Here is a 20,572-nt window from a genome sequence, read left to right as displayed (position 1 = left end):
ATGACAGACCAGCCAGTGTAGGAGATCCAGGCTTCACCAGGCCTATCAAGGACCCAGCCAGTATTGGGGACCCAGGTTTCACCAGGTCTGTCAAGGATCCAGAATACAACAGACCAGCCAGTGTAGGGGACCCAGGCTTCACCAGGCCAATCAAGGACCCAGAATACAACAGACCAGCCAGTGTAGGAGACCCAGGCTTCACCAGACCTGGAAATGTAAACTCTGGACTCTTGCGACCAATTGGTCAATGATCTGGCAGGCAGCAGTTAGCTCATCATTGACTTTCTTCGCCTGCCTGCGACTAAATAATGCATATTATGTCAATTAACTGCAACTTTCATTATGTACAATAACATAATAAATATTTTGCAAAATCACTTAGTCTAAATGTTTGTTTCACAGTGGTTACTTTAATCAAACTAGAGCTCAAAAGGGTAAATTATACTCTAATCTCATAGCAGACATACTATATTTTATAATTAAATGAAACAATACTACAAAACCTGCTTATCAAATTGTTATAGTTTCTCCCTTTTCCTTTCCTCACCCTATACACGCATTCTACTTTAGAGCTAATATAAACTATTTGAAAGGCATCCTGATGGAACGAATATGGAACCTCTCCATAAAATATGCTTGAAAGCTACCAGTCACGCAATAGTAGTAATGAAAACACACTGAAACTCAGGACAGATCGATCCCATTATATGTTGTACCTCAGTGTAAACAGCTCTGAACATAGTTTGTTCATACATAATGTAAAATACTGTTTACTGTCAGGCTGGATAGCACTTTTACTTTTCTTCGTGGACAGTTTTAGTAAAGGATAGTAATCATCAGATATATATTACATCAGTCACACTGTAAGTCGTCAATTTTTCATGTCATATGCATTTAATCGCTGAACTCATCGTCTCGTGTGTTATACAAAAGTCTTAATACAAAACTCGTTACTAAACACAATGAAATTTCTAGTTTCCTGTTTAATTTCTTGTTGATAAGTTACAGTATCTGCAAAAGTTTTCCAGGATGGTTTCTGTTACCTGAAAAGTTACTTGATTAGTTTGCTGTAATAAAGTAATGACTCCTTGTTTGCTGGAACAAGCTTTTTATTTTTTATATACAATTGCTAATTATTTGTCACAGAATTTTGTTAGCATTTGTTAAGTATGGACACCTATGTAGTGACCCATTAACTAAGCAGATACGAGAACAAAGAAAATGTGAATATAAAATCCTGGATCCCTAGAAACGTAGTTTAGGTAAGCCGTAGGCTACACATTTAATATTTGCATTAACTTAATAGTTTTTGCTAGGAGTCTGTTGTAATTCTGGGGTTAATAACTGAACCCACAAGAAAATTGCTTTTTATTAAAAAAGTGAAGCACAGTAATAAAGTGTTGTAGCAATTAACAAAATACTGACGAAATAGTAGATAAAGTGACTTCTTTTTGAGACTACAACTACTTAGGTCCTCCGAACTGTTCCATAGTTGATTCCTTGCAACCTCTGAAACTACCTGATGGATAGAGGTCGTTTTCGAGTAATTGGCTGTCTTCTCATGCTCTCTCTCCCTCTCTCTTTCTCTTCCTCACACACACACACACACACACACACACACACACACACACACATGTAGTCTATAACGGGGGCCTACATCTGTATCATGACGAATTACCAACTACTCAGTTGCATAAGGGAAATAATGTAATTTTTTGGCGTTCTGCTGGTCAAGTGTCACGAGTTGCTGCAAAGCTGTTTCGTTCAACAGGGGACCACTCTATACAGCGATAATCGAGAATACGATATAGCAATAACGAACACACATCTCTTTCTCAATTTTCTCCGCCCAAGGACTGGGTGTTGTGCTGTCCTCATCATCATCTTATCATCCTCATCGACTGCAGGTCGACGACGTGGCGTCAAATTGAAAGACCGGCATCTGGTGAACGGTCTGCCCGACGGGGGACCCTAGCCATACGATTAAATAAATAAATCTGTTTCTCACATTGAAATGGTGATTGCGTTCATCTCCGCCTCATATGGGTCCAACACCGAAAACGACTCAGCTGGTGTAACCAGTGTTTCAACTGGTCAGTGTGAACTGGTTAAAGTGCTGTTCATGCGATGGATCAATGTTTTTACTCCACCACAGGGGCAGACGTTTATAACCCTCTGCATTCAACAGAGCCGTACTGTCGAGAACCTGTGCCCTTTGCAGAACTGCCAAGGCTGCACCTCCTCCTCCCCCTCCACCCTCAGAAAAGCAACGTCTATTGGAATTTTTCTACATACCTTTAGGAAATTTTGTGATTTGTAGGGAAGGTTTAATAAAAATGAAGCATTATTTGAAAATATTACCTAAATGAGCTATGCTGATTAAAAGATACAGATAGCCACGACATTAGTGCAACCACAGCGAAGGAGTGTCTGTGAAGAGGCAGCACTAATTCGTCGTTCCCGAAGAGGGGCAGCAGCCTTTTGAGTATTTGCCGGGGTAAAAGTCAATATGATTGATCTGACCTTGCAACATCAGCCAACATTGTCTTGTTGTAATGCGAAAGGCTGAAAGCAAGGCAAAACTATGGGCCTGACTTTATTCTCCCAAGGACAGGCTGCTGCACTTACGGTTAAATGATGATGGCATCCTCTTGCGCAAAGTATTCTAGAGGTAGTGATTTCTCATTTGGATCTCTGGACTGGGACTATTCAGAAGGATGTCTTCCTCAGGAAAAGCCAAGGGCTGCGCGGGGTTAGCCGAGCGGTCTAGCCGCTGCAGTCATGAACTGTGCGGCTAGTCCCGGCGGACGTTCGAGTCCTCCCTCGGGCATGAGTGTGTGTGTGCTTGTTCTTAGGATAATTTAGGTTATGTAGTGTGTAAGCTTAGCGACTGATGACCCTAGCAGTTAAGTCCCATAAGATTTCACACACATTTGAACATTTTTTGAAATGACAAGGAATTCGATGGGTCGGAATGTAGGATATTAGTTCTCTTAATAAGGCAGGTAGGTTAGGGGATTTAAAAAGGAGAACGGGAGGTTGAAGCTAGATATAGTAAGAGTAAAGTGCAGCAGCTGGAAGATCAGGACTTCTGGTCATTTTAGTACAAAGATATTGAAACGTCCCCTTAGAAAAATTACAAATGACTGTGCTTAAACTGACACACAATATTTTTTTAGCGCAACGCAATCTGACTTTCAGAAATCCCTACAAAAGAATGGCCCTGACTAACATTAACCTATACGTTTCACAAATCACTTACCTCACAAAAATCTTCGTTACTCGAACTACTGCAGTACAGCGAGCGCCACTACTGCCAGCTAAATAAAAGATTCAAACTATGGAAGGCACTAACTACTGATAGGGATAGTTAGCAAATGAAAGATATTAATAGAGAACAAACAATAATGTATTTACCTTGATATCATCATATATAAATATAGCAGTTCATGACAAATTTCAAAACTCCGCCATCTCTCTCCCCACATCCACCACTGCTGGCGGCTCACCTCCAACTGCGCAACGCTACGCGCTGTTCACATCCAGCTGCCGCTGCCCAACACTACAATGGCAGACAACAATGCAAACTAGCCACAGACTGCACACAGCACAACCAGTGATTTTCATACAGAGGTGGCGTTACCAATAAAAAAACCCTAAACAGCCTACTTACAATATCAACACAAAATCGGACAGGAGTACCTAAGTCTCAAGTAGGCGTAAAAATAAATAAGAAAACAGAAGTGCCGATTAGCTACTATGAACAGCATACCGAATGCATTATTGTAGCCAAGACAGTCATCAAGCCAACAGCCACCACAGAAGTACAAGTTTATATGGGTGCTAGTTCTGCAGATGATTAAGAAAGTTACACAACGTACTATGAGACAAAAGAAATTGTTCAGCTAGCTGTGATAAGTGGCTGGAATTCGGTAGGGAAAAGGAATAGATGGAAGAATGGTAGGAGAACATGGACCAAGGACTGGGGAGGGGGAAGGGATGAAAGACGTGGTTGCCTTTAGAATTCGGCACAGAGCATAAATGGATCAACGCTAAGGTTTAAGAATTATGTAAAAGGTCGTGTAAGTGGAAGACACTTGAGGACATCGAAACGTTTCTGAAATATATAATGGAATGACGGAGATTTCAGAACCAGATTTTGAACTGTAAAACACTTTCAGGGGCAGAACTGGACTCCAATCATTGTATTGTATGTATTTTATGATAACCGCGTTCCTAGAAACGACAGAGAGGCTCCGTCCCCGCCGCAGCCACAGTGGTCCACAGCCCCACGACGACTGTTGCAGTCCACTTCACCCCTCCGCCACCCCACACTGAACCAATCTTTCAGCGGACTCCAACCATAATTTATCGGTTATAAACTGCAGTGTAAAATTGAGGAATTTGCAGAAAGGTGGGAAATTAAAGAGATGGAACCTGGCTAAGCTGAAAGAACCACAGGTTGTTAAGGGTATCAGAAGGAGCATTAGGCAACGTTTGATAGAAACAGGGGAAAGGAAGACAACAAAAAACGACTGGGTAGCTTTGAGAGATGAAATAGGGATGGCATCAAGGAATCACATAGGTGAAAAGACAAGACAGTAGAAAACTTTGGATAACACATGAGATACTGAATTTAACTGACGAAAGGGGAAAATATAAAATGGTAGCAAATGAAGCAAAAGGGAATAAATAGAGTGTAAAAAATGGGATTGAAAGACAATGCGAAAAGATTAAGCGGGAAGGTCTAGGGGATAAATGAAAGGCTGTAGAATCACACATAACTAGACGAGAGATAGATGCTGCCTATAGGAAAATTGGAGAAAACAGAAGCAACTTTATGAATCTCATAAGCTCAGATAGCAAGCCAGTGCTATGCAAAGAAGGGAAAGCTAGAAGGTGGGAGGAAGATATATAGGGCCTCTACAAGGGATATTAACTTTAAGACTATATCATACAAGGGGCGAACAAAAAGTTACCGTTTGAGGGCGTTACTGCAGTGTGTATGCAACGTAGAGCGACTCTGATGGGGGTTTATATGCACCGACACGTATGCAAGGGATCAGTGTGGTATTCGGTTCTTTCCAAAATGCGTGCGATAAACGCGAAAACGTGAACTACGGTGACATTATTACCAAATAGGTCCAAACAGGACCAAAGTTATGTTATTCTTTTCTTGGCTGGCGAAGGACAAACACTGGTAGACATCTATCGGATAATGAAGAATGTGTATGGGGGAGGGGCTGGGGCAGCATGTCTGCCGGAAACCGCCATTGTGGGATGGTGAGTGACAAGGGGTGCTGCTGCTCCATGCCAACTCACTGCCCCACATCGCAAATGTCGTAACGCGTAAGTTAGGCCAACTTAAGTGTGAGACACTCGAACACCAGCGCTGCAGTCCTGATCTCTCCCCATTCGATAATCACGCCCTTGGCTTCTTAGAAAAGGCTTTGAAAGGTCGACGATTCCTGTTTGACGAGGATGTGCAACAGGCAGTTACGGATTTATTCACGCAGCAGAACACCCTGTTTTACCTGACGGATATTATTGGGAAAGCCACCCATGACAAAATTATTCTACCTGGGACTCAGACTTCAGACATGTGTGTAGTTATCAGTTTTCAAATTTTCACTCGAGGTTTTGTCTTGTGAAGTTGCGGGCATTTATCTAATGGTTTCTGTAAGTTTTATGATTTGAAGAGATGAAATTGAAGGTGAATATGTTTTTAAAGTTTTTCAAAGGTCTGAATTATTATTTTTGCTTTGATGGCAGAGACACAAAAAAGGTTTCGTTAAGGTGAGAGGAGCGAAAATGTATGCAGAGAAAGAAATTTCGAATTTAAATGTTGTGAAAACGCGCCAAAATAGTTGGGATTAAGGTAAAAGATAAACGAATGGATAAAAATTTTTTGATGGTAATTTATTAACCGGTCGTGGATAGCTACAGATAGTGAGAGTGATTTGTTCCAGTGTTACTTGAGGTTTGGCAATACAGATAAGAGCAATATAAGCAGTATTTTTTAACTTTCAACAAACACCAATCCACGGCGTACATTTTGCCCGAAATGTTCTGAGAAAGGATATGGTTCTCACAAGGCATTTTTGAATAGAGGAACTAGCATCCAAAAGCAGTGAAGACGACCAACAAACATGTTTTTCAAAATATAAGTGATGTAAAACGATTCGGCGACGCAGCAACAAACAGGGGGGGGGGGGGGGGGGGAAGGGGGTTAAGAGTTATGGATCGGGAATGGTGTTGACGATAACACTTCTTATAAGAAGATCAGCAGTGATTTTCTCTACAAATAATAAGTAAAGCTTGAATGCAGGAGCGAGAAGATGGAAGGAAAAAAGGAAGAGAACGTGGGTTAGGATGAAGTAACTGAAGTTGCTGGACTGTTCTGATGCTATTTGAATTGTTTGAACTCTTGTACATAGCCTCTTGAGTTTCCCGTAACTTTGATTTGCATTGCTTCAAGCACACTTTAATCCGGAACAACTAGTAACAGGGAGCTAGCAATCTGAGTGCTACTTAACCCAGCGACTTACTTTATAATGGACAGAACGATTTATTATTATTATTTTGAGCTTTTCCTCATTACAGAGGCTTATCTCCAACGTAATAATTTACCTGGAAATGACAATACAAACAATAAACGTTCTTAAACTATACTCTCAAAATATTTCTCCATGTGTTTCGATCTTGCATGTCCTCTTTCTCTGCGCCCATTCTCCTCATTGTGTGCTGTACATTTTGGAGCCAGGTGGTCACAGGTCGTTCTCTTCTTCTTCTCCCCTCCGGTTCCCACTCCAGTATCAATTTTGGTATTCTGGCTTCCTCCATTCGTCGTACATGCCCGTACCATTGTAATTTCTTCCTATCCATTACGTCATATATTCTTTCTTTTATTTCCATTCTTCTTATTACTTCAGTGTTCCTTATCTTTTCTTTCCTGGAGATTCTTGCCGATCTTCTCCAAAAGTCCATCTCTAGAGCTTGTAATTTTTTAATGTGCTTCATGTTAATTGTCCAGGTCTCCGTTCCATACAGAACCACAATCTCTAATATGGATTTGTATATTAATTTTTTAGTTCTGCTCATTACATTCCTGCTCCATAAGACTGAGTTAAGCATCCCAATGACCCTCCGTCCGCTACTAATTCTTTTATTGATTTCTGACTCTGATTTTCCCTCGATTTCTAAAATGGATCCCAAATAACAGAAAGTGTTTATCTTTTTGATTTTCTTTCCTTCAATGTATAGCTCATCTGAATCATTAGTCAAGTATTCTGTTTTTTGGTAATTAATCTTCAAACCACAAGTTTTGTATGCTACTGCTAGTTGATTGCACATATAGTAAGCATCCTCCCCATCTTGTGCTACGACTACTTGATCATCAGCAAATAATAAATGATGTAGGTAAATTCCATCTCTTATTTCTAATCCCATACTATTACATTTACGAGACCATGTTCTAAGGCTAATATCTATATAGATTTTAAATAATGATGGTGACATGGGACAGCCCTGTAAAAGGCCTTTGCTTGTTCTAAATTTCGGTGAAAGTTTATTACCAACTTTCACTTGGCAAATGTTATCTTTATACATCTGTTGTATTATTTTAATCAAGGAAGGGTTTATGTTTGCCATATGTAGTGCTCTCCAAAGTAATTTTCTTGGAACAGTATCATACGCTTTTACTAGATCTATGAAAATTAATCCTATACTTTTTGATTTTTCCCTATGTTTCTCCAAAATCTGTCGTAATGTGAAAATATGGTCTACACATGATCTCCCAGCCGTGAATCCACATTGTTCTTCTTGGGTTCTAAAATTTTTTTCCAGTTTGTTTTTAATTACTTTCGCAAAAATTCTCATTAATGTGTTTGTAACACAAATTCCTCGATAGTTTGAACAAATTTTGCGATCCCCTTTCTTAAATATTGTATTAATGTAACCTAGCTTCATTTCGTTGGGTATTGAATCTCCATGTATCATTTTGTTGAAGAGCTGTGTTATCAGTTTCACAATTTTGTCACCACCATATTTCAGACACTCCAGATTGATATTGCCTGGTCCCGGTGATTTACCATTCTTTCCTGTTCTCAACGCCTGAAGTACTTCACTTTCTAAAATATGGATCTCATCATCTTCATGTCCTTTTTGTTCCCCTGTTCCTTCTTCTAGATATTCTTCTCTGTCCTCATTTAATAATTTTTGGAAATACTCTTCCCATTCCTTTTGTGTTATCAGTTGGAGATTAGTTTTGCTTTTTGTATCCTGTCGAAGCCCTTTCAATACTGACCATGCTTCTTTTGCTCTCCCAAATCCTAATTTGCTATTCACCTTGGCACATGTTCTTTCCCATGCTTCATTTTTTGCCATCCTTATTTTTTCGTCACTTCATTCTTCTTTTCCTTGTATATTGACCTTGTTTCTTCCGATTTATCATTCAACCACTGAAGGAACGCATTTCGTTTTTCTCCAATGAGGACCTCTAGTTCCTCTGACCACCACTCTGCTGCACGGTTGTGATTGCTATCTTTTTTACCCAACACCTCTGTTGCTATGATTTTCACATCAGCTTTTATATAGTCATATATTTCCTCTGTACTTCCTTCAAATGATTCAACCAGTTTCCTTTCCATCCTGGCCGCAAAGAGTGTTCTGATACTTTCGTCTTGTAGGCTGTCAATATTAAAAGGTAAATTTTCATCTTTCTGTCTGGTTCGTTTTATTTATGTTACTTGTATCACTCCTTGCATTCTTCCATGGCCAGAAAGACTTCATTTTAACTAGATAGTGGTCTGATCCACACTGGGCTCCTCTATAAGATCTGACGTCTACTGCCTTGAAACTACTTGTTTGCCTAATGATAATACACTCCTGGAAATTGAAATAAGAACACCGTGAATTCATTGTTCCAGGAAGGGGAAACTTTATTGACACATTCCTGGGGTCAGATACATCACATGATCACACTGACAGAACCACAGGCACATAGACACAGGCAACAGAGCATGCACAATGTCGGCACTAGTACAGTGTATATCCACCTTTCTCAGCAATGCAGGCTGCTATTCTCCCATGGAGACGATCGTAGAGATGCTGGATGTAGTCCTGTGGAACGGCTTGCCATGCCATTTTCACCTGGCGCCTCAGTTGGACCAGCGTTCGTGCTGGACGTGCAGACCGCGTGAGACGACGCTTCATCCAGTCCCAAACATGCTCAATGGGGGACAGATCCGGAGATCTTGCTGGCCAGGGTAGTTGACTTACCCCTTCTAGAGCACGTTGGGTGGCACGGGATTCATGCGGACGTGCATTGTCCTGTTGGAACAGCAAGTTCCCTTGCCGGTCTAGGAATGGTAGAACGATGGGTTCGATGACGGTTTGGATGTACCGTGCACTATTCAGTGTCCCCTCGACGATCACCAGTGGTGTACGGCCAGTGTAGGAGATAGCTCCCCACACCATGATGCCGGGTGTTGGCCCTGTGTGCCTCGGTCGTATGCAGTCCTGATTGTGGCGCTCACCTGCACGGCGCCAAACACGCATACGACCATCATTGGCACCAAGGCAGAAGCGACTCTCATCGCTGAAGACGACACGTCTCCATTCGTCCCTCCATTCACGCCTGTCGTGACACCACTGGAGGCGGGCTGCACGATGTTGGGGCGTGAGCGGAAGACGGCCTAACGGTGTGCGGGACCGTAGCCCAGCTTCATGGAGATGGTTGCGAATGGTCCTCGCCGATACCCCAGGAGCAACAGTGTCCCTAATTTGCTGGGAAGTGGCGGTGCGGTCCCCTACGGCACTGCGTAGGATCCTACGGTCTTGGCGTGCATCCGTGCGTCGCTGCGGTCCGGTCCCAGGTCGACGGGCACGTGCACCTTCCGCCGACCACTGGCGACAACATCGATGTACTGTCGAGACCTCACGCCTCACATGTTGAGCAATTCGGCGGTACGTCCACCCGGCCTCCCGCATGCCCACTATACGCCCTCGCTCAAAGTCCGTCAACTGCACATACGGTTCACGTCCATGCTGTCGCGGCATGCTACCAGTGTTAAAGACTGCGATGGAGCTCCGTATGCCACGGCAAACTGGCTGACACTGACGGCGGCGGTGCACAAATGCTGCGCAGCTAGCGCCATTCGACGGCCAACACCGCGGTTCCTGGTGTGTCCGCTGTGCCGTGCGTGTGATCATTGCTTGTACAGCCCTCTCGCAGTGTCCGGAGCAAGTATGGTGGGTCTGACACACCGGTGTCAATGTGTTCTTTTTTCCATTTCCAGGAGTGTATAATCTATTATAGAACGAAGTTCTTTGGTGTTCTGTTGCCAAGTATATTTATGAATGTCCTTATGTTTGAAAAATGTGTTGGTAATTTTTAGATCAAATTGTTCACAAACTGCAATCAATCGTTCTCCATTGTCATTATATTCGTCCTCTCCATGTTTTCCTACTATTCTACAAGATTCTCTAGTTCCTACCCTTCCATTCAGATCTCCCATGATAATCAGTTCCTTTCTTCTTGGGATTTTTTCAATAGTCTCCCTGAGGGTGTCCCAAATTGTATCTTTCTCCTTATCTTTTGTGTCATTCGTGGGTGCATATACGCCAATAATCACAACTTCCCTAGCAAATAATGTCATTTCAACAGTTATTATACGTTGATTAATGAATTTCCAATTTGTGATTCTTTCTTTCCATGATTTTTTTATCATAATGGAGACTCCTGCTTTGGCTCTTACTGCTTTTGATACCCCACTCCAGATATGTACATAATTATCCAGTTCTTCTTCTCCTTGGCCTTTCTTGGCCTTTTCCTTAAATATTTCAAAAGTGGAAAATACTGAAAAATTCCAAACATTTGGAGAATTTTTACATGTGATACGTACTTCATTCTTTTCGCATTACGGACATAAATAAATAGTAAATATTGCCCTCATTTCATTGGTGATTATGTTTTTATTACATTACAAGCCCCCCCCCCCCCCCCGCCCCATGAACCATGGACCTTGCCGTTGGTGGGGAGGCTAGCGGGCCTCAGCGATACAGATAGCCCTACCGTAGGTGCAACCACAATGGAGGGGTATCTGTTGAGAGGCCAGACAAACGTGTGGTTCATGAAGAGGGGCAGCAGCCTTTTCAGTAGTTGCAAGGGCAACAGTCTGGATGATTGACCAATCTGGCCTTGTAACACTAACCAAAACGGCCTTGCTGTGCTGGTACTGCGAACGGATGAAAGCAAAGGGAAACTACGGCAGTAATTTTTTCCGAGGGCATGCAGCTTTACTGTATGGTTAAATGATGACGGCGTCCTCTTGGGTAAAATATTCTGGAGGTAAAATAGTCCCCCATTCAGATCTCTGGGTGGGGACTACTCAAGAGGATGTCGTTATCAGGAGAAAGAAAACTGGCGTTCTACGGATCGGAGCGAGGAATGTCAGATCCCTTAATCGGGCAGATATGTTAGAAAATTTAAAAAGGGAAATGGGTAGGTTTAAGTTAGATATAGTGGGAATTAGTGAAGTTCGGTGGCAGGAGGAACAAGACTTCTGGTGAGGTGACTACAGGGTTATAAACACAAAATCAAATAGGGGTAATGCAGGAGTAGGTTTAATAATGAATAGGAAAATAGGGATAAGGGTAAGCTACTACAAACAGCATAGTGAACGCACTATTGTGGCCAAGATAGATACGAAGCCCACACCTACTACAGTAGTACAAGTTTATATGCCAACTAGCTCTGCAAATGACGAAGAAATTGAAGAAATATATGATGAAATAAAAGAAATTATTCAGATAGTGAAGGGTGACGAAAACTTATTACTCATGGGTGACTGGAATTCGGTAGTAGGAAAAGGGACAGAAGGAAACGTAGTAGGTGCATATGGATTGGGGCTAAGAAATGAAAGAGGAATCCGCCTAGTTGAATTTTGCACAGAGCACAACTTAACCATAGCTAACACTTGGTTCAAGAATCATAAAAGAAGGCTGTATACATGGAAGAAGCCTAGAGATACTGACAGGTTTCAGATAGATTATCTAATGGTAAGACAGAGATTTAGGAACCAGGGTTTAAATTGTAAGACATTTCCAGTGGCAGATGTGGACTCTGACCACAATCTATTGGTTATGACCTGTAGATTAAAACTGAAGAAACTGCAAAAAGGTGGGAATTTCAGGAGATGGGACCTGGATAAACTGAAAGAACCAGAAGTTGTACAGAGTTTCAGGGAGAGCATAAGGGGAAAATTGACAGGAATGGGGGAAAGAAATACAGTAGAAGAAGAATGGGAAGCTTTGAGGGATGAAGTAGTGAAGGCAGCAGAGGATCAAGTAGGTAAAAAGACGAGGGCTAGTAGAAATCCTTGGGTAACAGAAGATATATTGAATTTAATTGATGAAAGGAGAACATATAAAAATGCAGTAAATGAAGCAGGCAAAACGGAATACAAACGTCTCAAAAATGAGATCGACAGGAAGTGCAAAATGGCTAAGCAGGGATGGCTAGAGGACAAATGTAAGGATGTAGAGGCTTATCTCACTAGGGATAAAATAGATACTGCCTACAGGAAAATTAAAGATACCTTTGGATATAAGAGAACCACTTGCATGAATATCAAGAGCTCAGATGGAAAGAAGAGAAAGCAGAAAGGTGGAAGGAGTATATAAAAGGTCTATACAAGGGCGATCTACTTGAGGACAATATTTTGGAAATTGAAGAGGATGTAGATGAAGATGAAATGGGAGATAAGATACTGCGTGAAGAGTTTGACAGAGCACTGAAAAACCTCAGTCGAAACAAGGCCCCCAGAGTAGACAACATTCCATTGGAACTACTGACGGCCTTGGGAGAGCCAGTCCTGACAAAACTCTACCATCTGGTGAGCAAGATGTATGAAACAGGCGAAATACCCTCAGACTTCAAGAAGAATATAATAATTCCAATCCCAAAGAAAGCAGGTGTTGACAGATTTGAAAATTACCGAACTATCAGTTTAATAAGTCACAGCTGCAAAATACTAACGCGAATTCTTTACAGATGAATGGAAAAACTAGTAGAAGCCGACCTCGGGGAAGATCAGTTTGGATTCCGTAGAAATGTTGGAACACGTGAGGCAATACTGACCCTATGACTCATCTTAGAAGCTAGATTAAGGAAGGGCAAACCTACGTTTATAGCATTTGTATACTTAGAGAAAGCTTTTGACAATGTTGACTGGAATACTCTCTTTCAAATTCTGAAGGTGGCAGGGGTAAAAAACAGGGAGCGAAAGGCTATTTACAATTTGTACAGAAACCAGATGGCAGTAATAAGAATCGAGGGGCATGAAAGGGAAGCAGTGGTTGGGAAGGGAGTGAGACAGGGGTGTAGCCTATCCCTGATGTTGTTCAATCTGTATATTGAGCAAGCAGTGAAGGAAACAAAAGAAAAATTCGGAGTAGGTATTAAAATCCATGGAGAAAAAGTAAAAACTTTGAGGTTCACCAATGACATTGTAATTCTGTCAGAGACAGCAAAGGACTTGGAAGAGCAGTTGAACGGAATGGATAGTATCTTGAAGGGGGGATATAGGATGAGCATCAACAAAGGCAAAACGAGGATAATGGAATGTAGTGGAATTAAGTCGGGTGATGCTGAGGGAATTAGATTAGGAAATGAGACACTTAAAGTAGTAAAGGAGTTTTGCTATTTGGGGAGCAAAATAACTGATGATGGTCGAAGTAGAGAGGATATAAAATGTAGACTGACAATGGCAAGGAAATCGTTTCTGAAGAAGAGAAATTTGTTAACATCGAGTATAGATTTAAGTGTCAGGAAGTCATTTCTGCAAGTATTTGTATGGAGTGTAGCCATGTATGGTAGTGAAACATGGACGATAAATAGTTTCGACAAGAAGAGAATAGAAGCTTTCGAAATGTGGTGCTACAGATGAATACCGAAGATTAGATGGGTAGATCACGTAAATAATGAGAAGGTATTGAATAGGATTGGGGAGAAGAGAAGTTTGTGGCACAACTTAACTAGAAGAAGGGATCGGTTGCTAGGACTTGTTCTGAGGCATCAAGGGATCACCAATTTAGTATAGGAGCGCAGCATGGAGGGTAAAAATCGTAGAGGGAGACCACTAAGCAGATTCAGAAGGATGTAGGTTGCAGTAGGTACTGGGAGATGAAGAGGCTTGTACAGGATACAGTAGCATGGAGAGCTGCATCAAACCAGTCTCAGGACTGAAGACCACAACAACAACAAAATGGAAGTATCTCTTGTAAAGTGAAGCGAAATCGACTCTTGCACTAGAAAAAATTAACAATTCCAGCTAAAGTGCGTGAGGACAATTTGAACTACACCATTTTTCATTGTTTCTGCACCATCTAAACACAGTACATGACGTTTTGTACAAAGCATTTGCCTCTAAGTTGGATAGAAATGAAGAAAACGTGTTCTGTGTAACGTTTCACAAACAGAAAGCTACAATAATCAGTTTCTTAAGGCAGCTGCCCGGATATTTCCTTTCGAAAGGAAATGGCTAATTTCCATCCCCATTCTTCTTCAATACGTTTGTGCTAAGTCTCCAACAATCCCCTCAACGATGGGACGTTAAACTCGAATTTCCTTTTAGTACCCTGAGTAGCTATTGCTAGATCAGGAAGTGACGTAGTCAGGTGCTTATAGATGGGCACAAATACGAGTATCAAAATCCACGCTGTCTGGAATGTGTTCCGCAGCCGTTAAATAACGCATCGCGGAGAATTCTTACAGGTATCATGATCTTCTTTAAGGTTACACTCCGAGGCATTCTACATCCAGGAAAACAGTTTGAATTCTTGAACTTTTTCATCCAGACACACGAAGCCAATTCTATGGATGTTGCAAACTGTAATATCTTCCTAAGATTGCCTATCCTTTCCAAGACAGATAATTATTATTTCGTGCCGAACGTGAACTACAAGAGCGGCTTCGTAAACAAAAGAGAGGTGTAGTCATAAAATGAACGAATAATCCTAGTGGAGGCCACTAGAGCATGCGCTAGACCTCTCTCCATCAGATATTTTCGCGTAATAATTTAAAATAGTAATGTTTCTTTACTGTCATGAGCATGGGTCCATAGCGCATACTTCGAAGACCTCTTTTGCTTACTTGTTATCCTGGATCCAAGTGAGGTTATTCCATGTGTTACTTGGGCTGTGGTATGTTCCAATGTAGGAAGACAGTTAGCCTTCATGTCCTATAGTAGCCGACGTTCAATTCGAACGTCAGAAGTACGTTTAGCTCTACAGCGTCACAGTACTGTCATTGTGCGACGGGCGTTCATTAACTAATGCAACACACTTTTTCTGAAAATAGGTTGGTTTTATTGGGGATTCCATTACACTATGTTATTCCCAACTCTATTGGCTACAAAACTCCATTTTTCAACATAATCAGCGCTCAATATGGCGGCGTTACGTCATCTTTCCTGGAGGGCCTGTATGTACCACCTGCTGGTCGACCTCGGTGCCAACATCTTGCTGAATCAATAACCTCCCCATCATCCATGTACTGCTTCACGCGAAGTGCATACTCCATTGGGTCAAACAGATACAAGTCGGAAGGTGCGAAATCCGGATTGTAAGGAAGATGACGAGGACCGGTCCATTGTTGAGATAATGACAGACGCCTTGCACGCCATATCACCGTGCTTTTGTTCACTGCCAGGTCTCCGTAGACATCCTGCAAGCGCCTATGAGTATCTGTGATTCTGTGGTTTACCACCAAAAGAAACTCAATGACTGCTCTTTGCTTGGAAGGCACCTCCGTTACAAAATCATTTCGAAGGCTACGTATAGCGCCGTCACCCATCGAAACCTCATGAAACTATAGGGGCTTAAGCGGAAATAATCCACAAAGTCCCAAAATAAGTTCTGCATTTTTTCAACGGGAATTGGCCGAGTAAAAGGAAAATGTGTTGGGTTACGTACTGAACGCCCCTCTTACATTCACAACACTCTTTTATGGTACAGTGAATGCTTTCACACTTGGTTATTTCGAAATATACTGCTCCATTAGCCCCCAGGCCCAAGATTTCTGTTACAAACTCAGACAAATCACTTAGTTAATCCAGCAGTGGACAAGATGTGCACAGGCAGTCCCATTGTACATCACGTAACGTTACCCTGGAATGTGAGTAAGCAGTGTACATTTTGTGAGCCTCCATTATATGCTCATAAATTTGGTTGAAGGCCATGGAGGCACTTCACACTTTGTAAATATTTTGCTACGTATACATGTGCCTCGATACTGATTGAGTATTCACCTACAATCGAACTATATTTCCATCAAATGTTCCTTTCCAAAATAAAATGAGTTACGATATCCATTGAACATTTGTAATATATGCAAACAATTGATGTGAATCGGACCTTTATGTTATAAATATTTAGTTGTTAAACTCCTCCTAACTGTTATAGAGTGAAAGATTGAAATAAATTTTCTCTGCTCCTGTCTGTAGTTTTCACAGGTGAGTTCAGTGGTTGACGCAAAACTCCAGATATGAGCTTGAAGTTGCTTTTGATTTTTCCTCGAAGTTGTTGAGCCATTATAACAATAATAAATGAACGTCCCGCATATCTGATGACTACATAACGTTAGTAAATATCTTCACAGTTTCTCATTTGGATTAGAAAACAGTAGTATCGCAGTGATGTAATGCCTGTTTCGAGCCATGTTTAAGAGCAGAATATAATCGTTTCGCAAGTGTTTGTTCATGCGTTTCTAATAACGTTGCACTATTTTTTTCACAATTAGTGACAATGTAGCCCTTATACTAGCAGAGCATATAGCTACAACTTTGCCACGGAGTCATATTCACTCATGGAGCTATTGTAGTTGTCAGCTAGAAAACGTGTAATTTGTTCCTAGAATTTTGTTTAAAGCTAAACAGAAACTTTGTTAACATACTTGTGTGCATTAACAAAGACTAACAAATTTTTCTGTCATTCCAGATAATCGCAGAGGTGTTCGCATTCTGTATCATTAAAGTGCGTGCACAACATAATGAAGGTGATCGCCACGGAGTTTCAGAGCCAAGCGACTTTGCCACTGGAAGTGATTCGGGCTTTAGACGACACAGTGAAAAAGTACATGAAGACTATTACATTTCTAAGCACATCAATCAACAAGATCTCCAGGGAGCAAGTGATGATATAGCTCCCCATTTCATTAACCATATTGTAAAAACTTCGCGCTCCAGTTCATATGGCCCATCTGTAATCTTAGACAGGAGTGCTAGATCGGTTCCTATAGCACCAAATGTACGGCCCCTTCCTGACAATCCCAATCTGAGACCTGTACCCTCTAACCCTAACCTTCATCCCATACTCTCAAGTCCCATTGGTAGTGTGATCCCTTCAGACCCAAACTTAAAAGCAATACCTTCAGATCCAAATCTTAGGCCTATACCCTCTGACCCTAGCTTGCATCCCATACCCTCAGATCCCAATGTCCAGCCAATCCCCTCAGATCCAAATTTAAAACCTGTTCCTTCAGATGACAATCTTAGACCTATACCTACTGACCCTAATCTCCGCCCCATACCGTCAGATCCGAATTTAAAACCCATACCTTCAGGTCCCAACCTTAGACCTATACCCTCTGACCCTAACCTCCATCCCTTACCATCAAATCCCAATGTCCGTCCGATCCCTTCAGATCCAAACCTAAAACCGATACTTTCAGACCACAATCTTAGACTTATACCATCTGACCCTAATCTTCGTCCAATACCTTCAGATCTCAATGCCCAGCCTCTACCTTCAGATCCAAACTTAAGGCCCATCAGTTGAGGTCCTGATGTATGACTAGTTTTTTCAGATTCAAATGTAAAATTAGTCGTCCCCTATCCCAGTGACTTATTAATCTCTAAATATCCAAATTCCAAGTTCATGTCCTTCCACTGTAATATTATAAATATACCTTTGCCCTCATCGCTCCACATCCCATATTGAGGCCTGTAGCCACAATTCTTATGAAGGACCAAGTTCATTAGCAACCTGCATCCATTCTACACCCTCAAGCCAGTATACCTGATCATTACACTCTATTGCCCATGTTCGTCCATGATTTAGTGACTTCAAAAATTACTGCGTTCTATTTAGAATATTTTGAACTGTGTGACACTTTGAATATTTTCAGAAATGTTGTGTAATGTACCACATAAATAATTTTAACTTTATGCCGTTTAAACAATGCTTGTGTAAATATTTTATTACACACCTCACCTTGAGGACAATATTGTGGAAATGGAAGAGGATGTAGATGAAGATGAAATGGGAGATAAGATACTGCGTGAAGAGTTTGACAGAGCACTGAAAGACCTGAGTCGAAACAAGGCCCCAGCAGTAGACAACATTCCATTAGAACTACTGATGGCCTTGGGAGAGCCAGTCATGACAAAACTCTACCATCTGCTGAGCAAGATGTATGAGACAGGCGAAATACCCACAGACTTCGAGAAGAATATAATAATTCCAATCCCAAAGAAAGCAGGTGTTGACAGATGTGAAAATTACCGAACTATCAGTTTAATAAGTCACAGCTGCAAAATACTAACACGAATTCTTTACAGACGAATGGAAAAACTGGTAGAAGTGGACCTCGGGGAAGATCAGTTTGGATTCCGTAGAAATGTTGGAACACGTGAGGCAATACTGACCCTACGACTCATCTTAGAAGCTAGATTAAGGAAGGGCAAACCTACGTTTATAGCATTTGTAGACTTAGAGAAAGCTTTTGACAATGTTGACTGGAATACTCTCTTTCAAATTCTGAAGGTGGCAGGGGCAAAAACCGGGAGCGAAAGGCTATTTACAATTTGTACAGAAACCAGATGGCAGTAATAAGAATCGAGGGGCATGAAAGGGAAGCAGTGGTTGGGAAGGGAGTGAGACAGGGTTGTAGCCTCTCCCCGATGTTATTCAATCTGTATATTGAGCACGCAGTAAAGGAAACAAAAGAAAAATTCGGAGTAGGTATTAAAATTCATGGAGAAGAAGTAAAAACTTTGAGGTTCGCCGATGACATTGTAATTCTGTCAGAGACAGCAAAGGACTTGGAAGAGCAGTTGAACGGAATGGACAGTGTCTTGAAAGGAGGATATAAGATGAACATCAACAAAAGCAAAACGAGGATAATGGAATGTAGTCAAATTAAATCGGGTGATGCTGAGGGTATTAGATTAGGAAATGAGACACTTAAAGTAGTAAAGGAGTTTTGCTATTTAGGGAGTAAAATAACTGATGATGGTTGAAGTAGAGAGGACATAAAATGTAGACTGGCAATGGCAAGGAAATCGTTTCTGAAGAAGAGAAATTTGTTAACATCGAGTATAGATTTAAGTGTCAGGAAGTCGTTTCTTTTCCTTGAATACAGTTTAAGGTATTAGTGGAGGCCTGCCAAATAATGCTCTATGAGCGCGAGTGCTCCAGATGTGCTCCCAGGCACAACAGTGACTTAGGCTGAGGAGGAAGAACAAAATGAAGGCTGCTGCCAGTCGCTATTTGAGCAAAACATTCACCTTCTCAGACGCCAATCAGTTTTCTGACAATACTACTTACATTAAATTTCATTTACGTTCTACTCCAGGAATACTGCGGTATCTATGCACTTGTCTAAAAATGAAATGTGGAGAAGCCACATCGTTCAGTGCCGAATGGGAATTGCCTTATTTTTGTATCGTTTAAAGACCATGAAAAGTGCTTTAATATTCCATCGCACTGCTATAGGCTGGATAAACACTTACTAGAACATTATGACACCAACCAGAAAGTCGATACGATGCTCTTGTCTTCTGACTGAAACCTCACCTTAGAAAAATTTATGAATGACGCTGCTGGAAAAACTCTTATGTTATTAGCTCAGATGGTAGAGCACTTGCCCGCGAAAGGCAAAGGTCCCGAGCTTGAGTCTTGGTCGGGCACACAGTTTTAATCTGCCAGGAAGTTTCTTACGTTATTTGATTTTCAAACAGCTGAGCAAAACTGAACATACTCAGACATTTCTCTCTTTACTTATTCTGATCATCACTAAACTGATACACAATATTTTTGGCGCAACGCAATCTGACTTTCAATAATCCCTACAAATGAATGGCCCTGACTAACAACAATAACCTATACCTTTCATGAATCACTAACCTCACAAAAATCTTCGTAACTCGAATTACTCAATACAGCGAGGGCCACTACTGCCAGCTAAATGAAGGTTTCTGACTACTGAAGGTTCTAACTACTGATAGGCATAGCTAGCAAATGAAAGATTTTGATAGAGAACAAATAATGTATTTACCTTAATAGCGTTCAAAAGCCATCATATATATATATATATATATATATATATATATCACCTCCAACTGGACAACGCTATGGGTTGTTCACATACAACTGCCCAACACTACAATAGCAAAAATTCCAACATCGCAAACCAGCCACAGACTGCACACAGCACACTCAGTGATTTTCATACAGAGCGCTACATGGCGTTACCAACATAAAAACCTAAACTGCCTACTAACATGACGAA

At 41.3% G+C, this 20,572-nt stretch overlaps 1 protein-coding gene across 3 annotated transcripts in view; it reads left to right on the top strand.

Annotated features, from left to right (window-relative positions):
- LOC126482365 (cell surface glycoprotein 1-like) overlaps positions 1-20,572 on the top strand; it is a 1,103,416-nt gene that overhangs the window by 351,217 nt on the left and 731,627 nt on the right. Inside the window, exon 3 of one of the 3 annotated variants that reach the window (XM_050106450.1) lies at positions 17,807-17,878. The exons of the other annotated variants lie outside the window; for them this stretch is intronic. Within the exon in view, the coding sequence (XP_049962407.1) occupies positions 17,807-17,838 (32 nt within the window). The 3' untranslated portion in view covers positions 17,839-17,878. Of the gene's footprint in view, positions 1-17,806; positions 17,879-20,572 lie in introns of those variants that run through there. 3 annotated transcript variants of the gene reach the window in all.

Source organism: Schistocerca serialis, chromosome 5 (genome assembly GCF_023864345.2).
Source record: "Schistocerca serialis cubense isolate TAMUIC-IGC-003099 chromosome 5, iqSchSeri2.2, whole genome shotgun sequence".
In the NCBI taxonomy this organism is placed as follows: domain Eukaryota; kingdom Metazoa; phylum Arthropoda; class Insecta; order Orthoptera; family Acrididae; genus Schistocerca; species Schistocerca serialis.
This window is presented reverse-complemented; position numbering and strand designations above follow the sequence as displayed.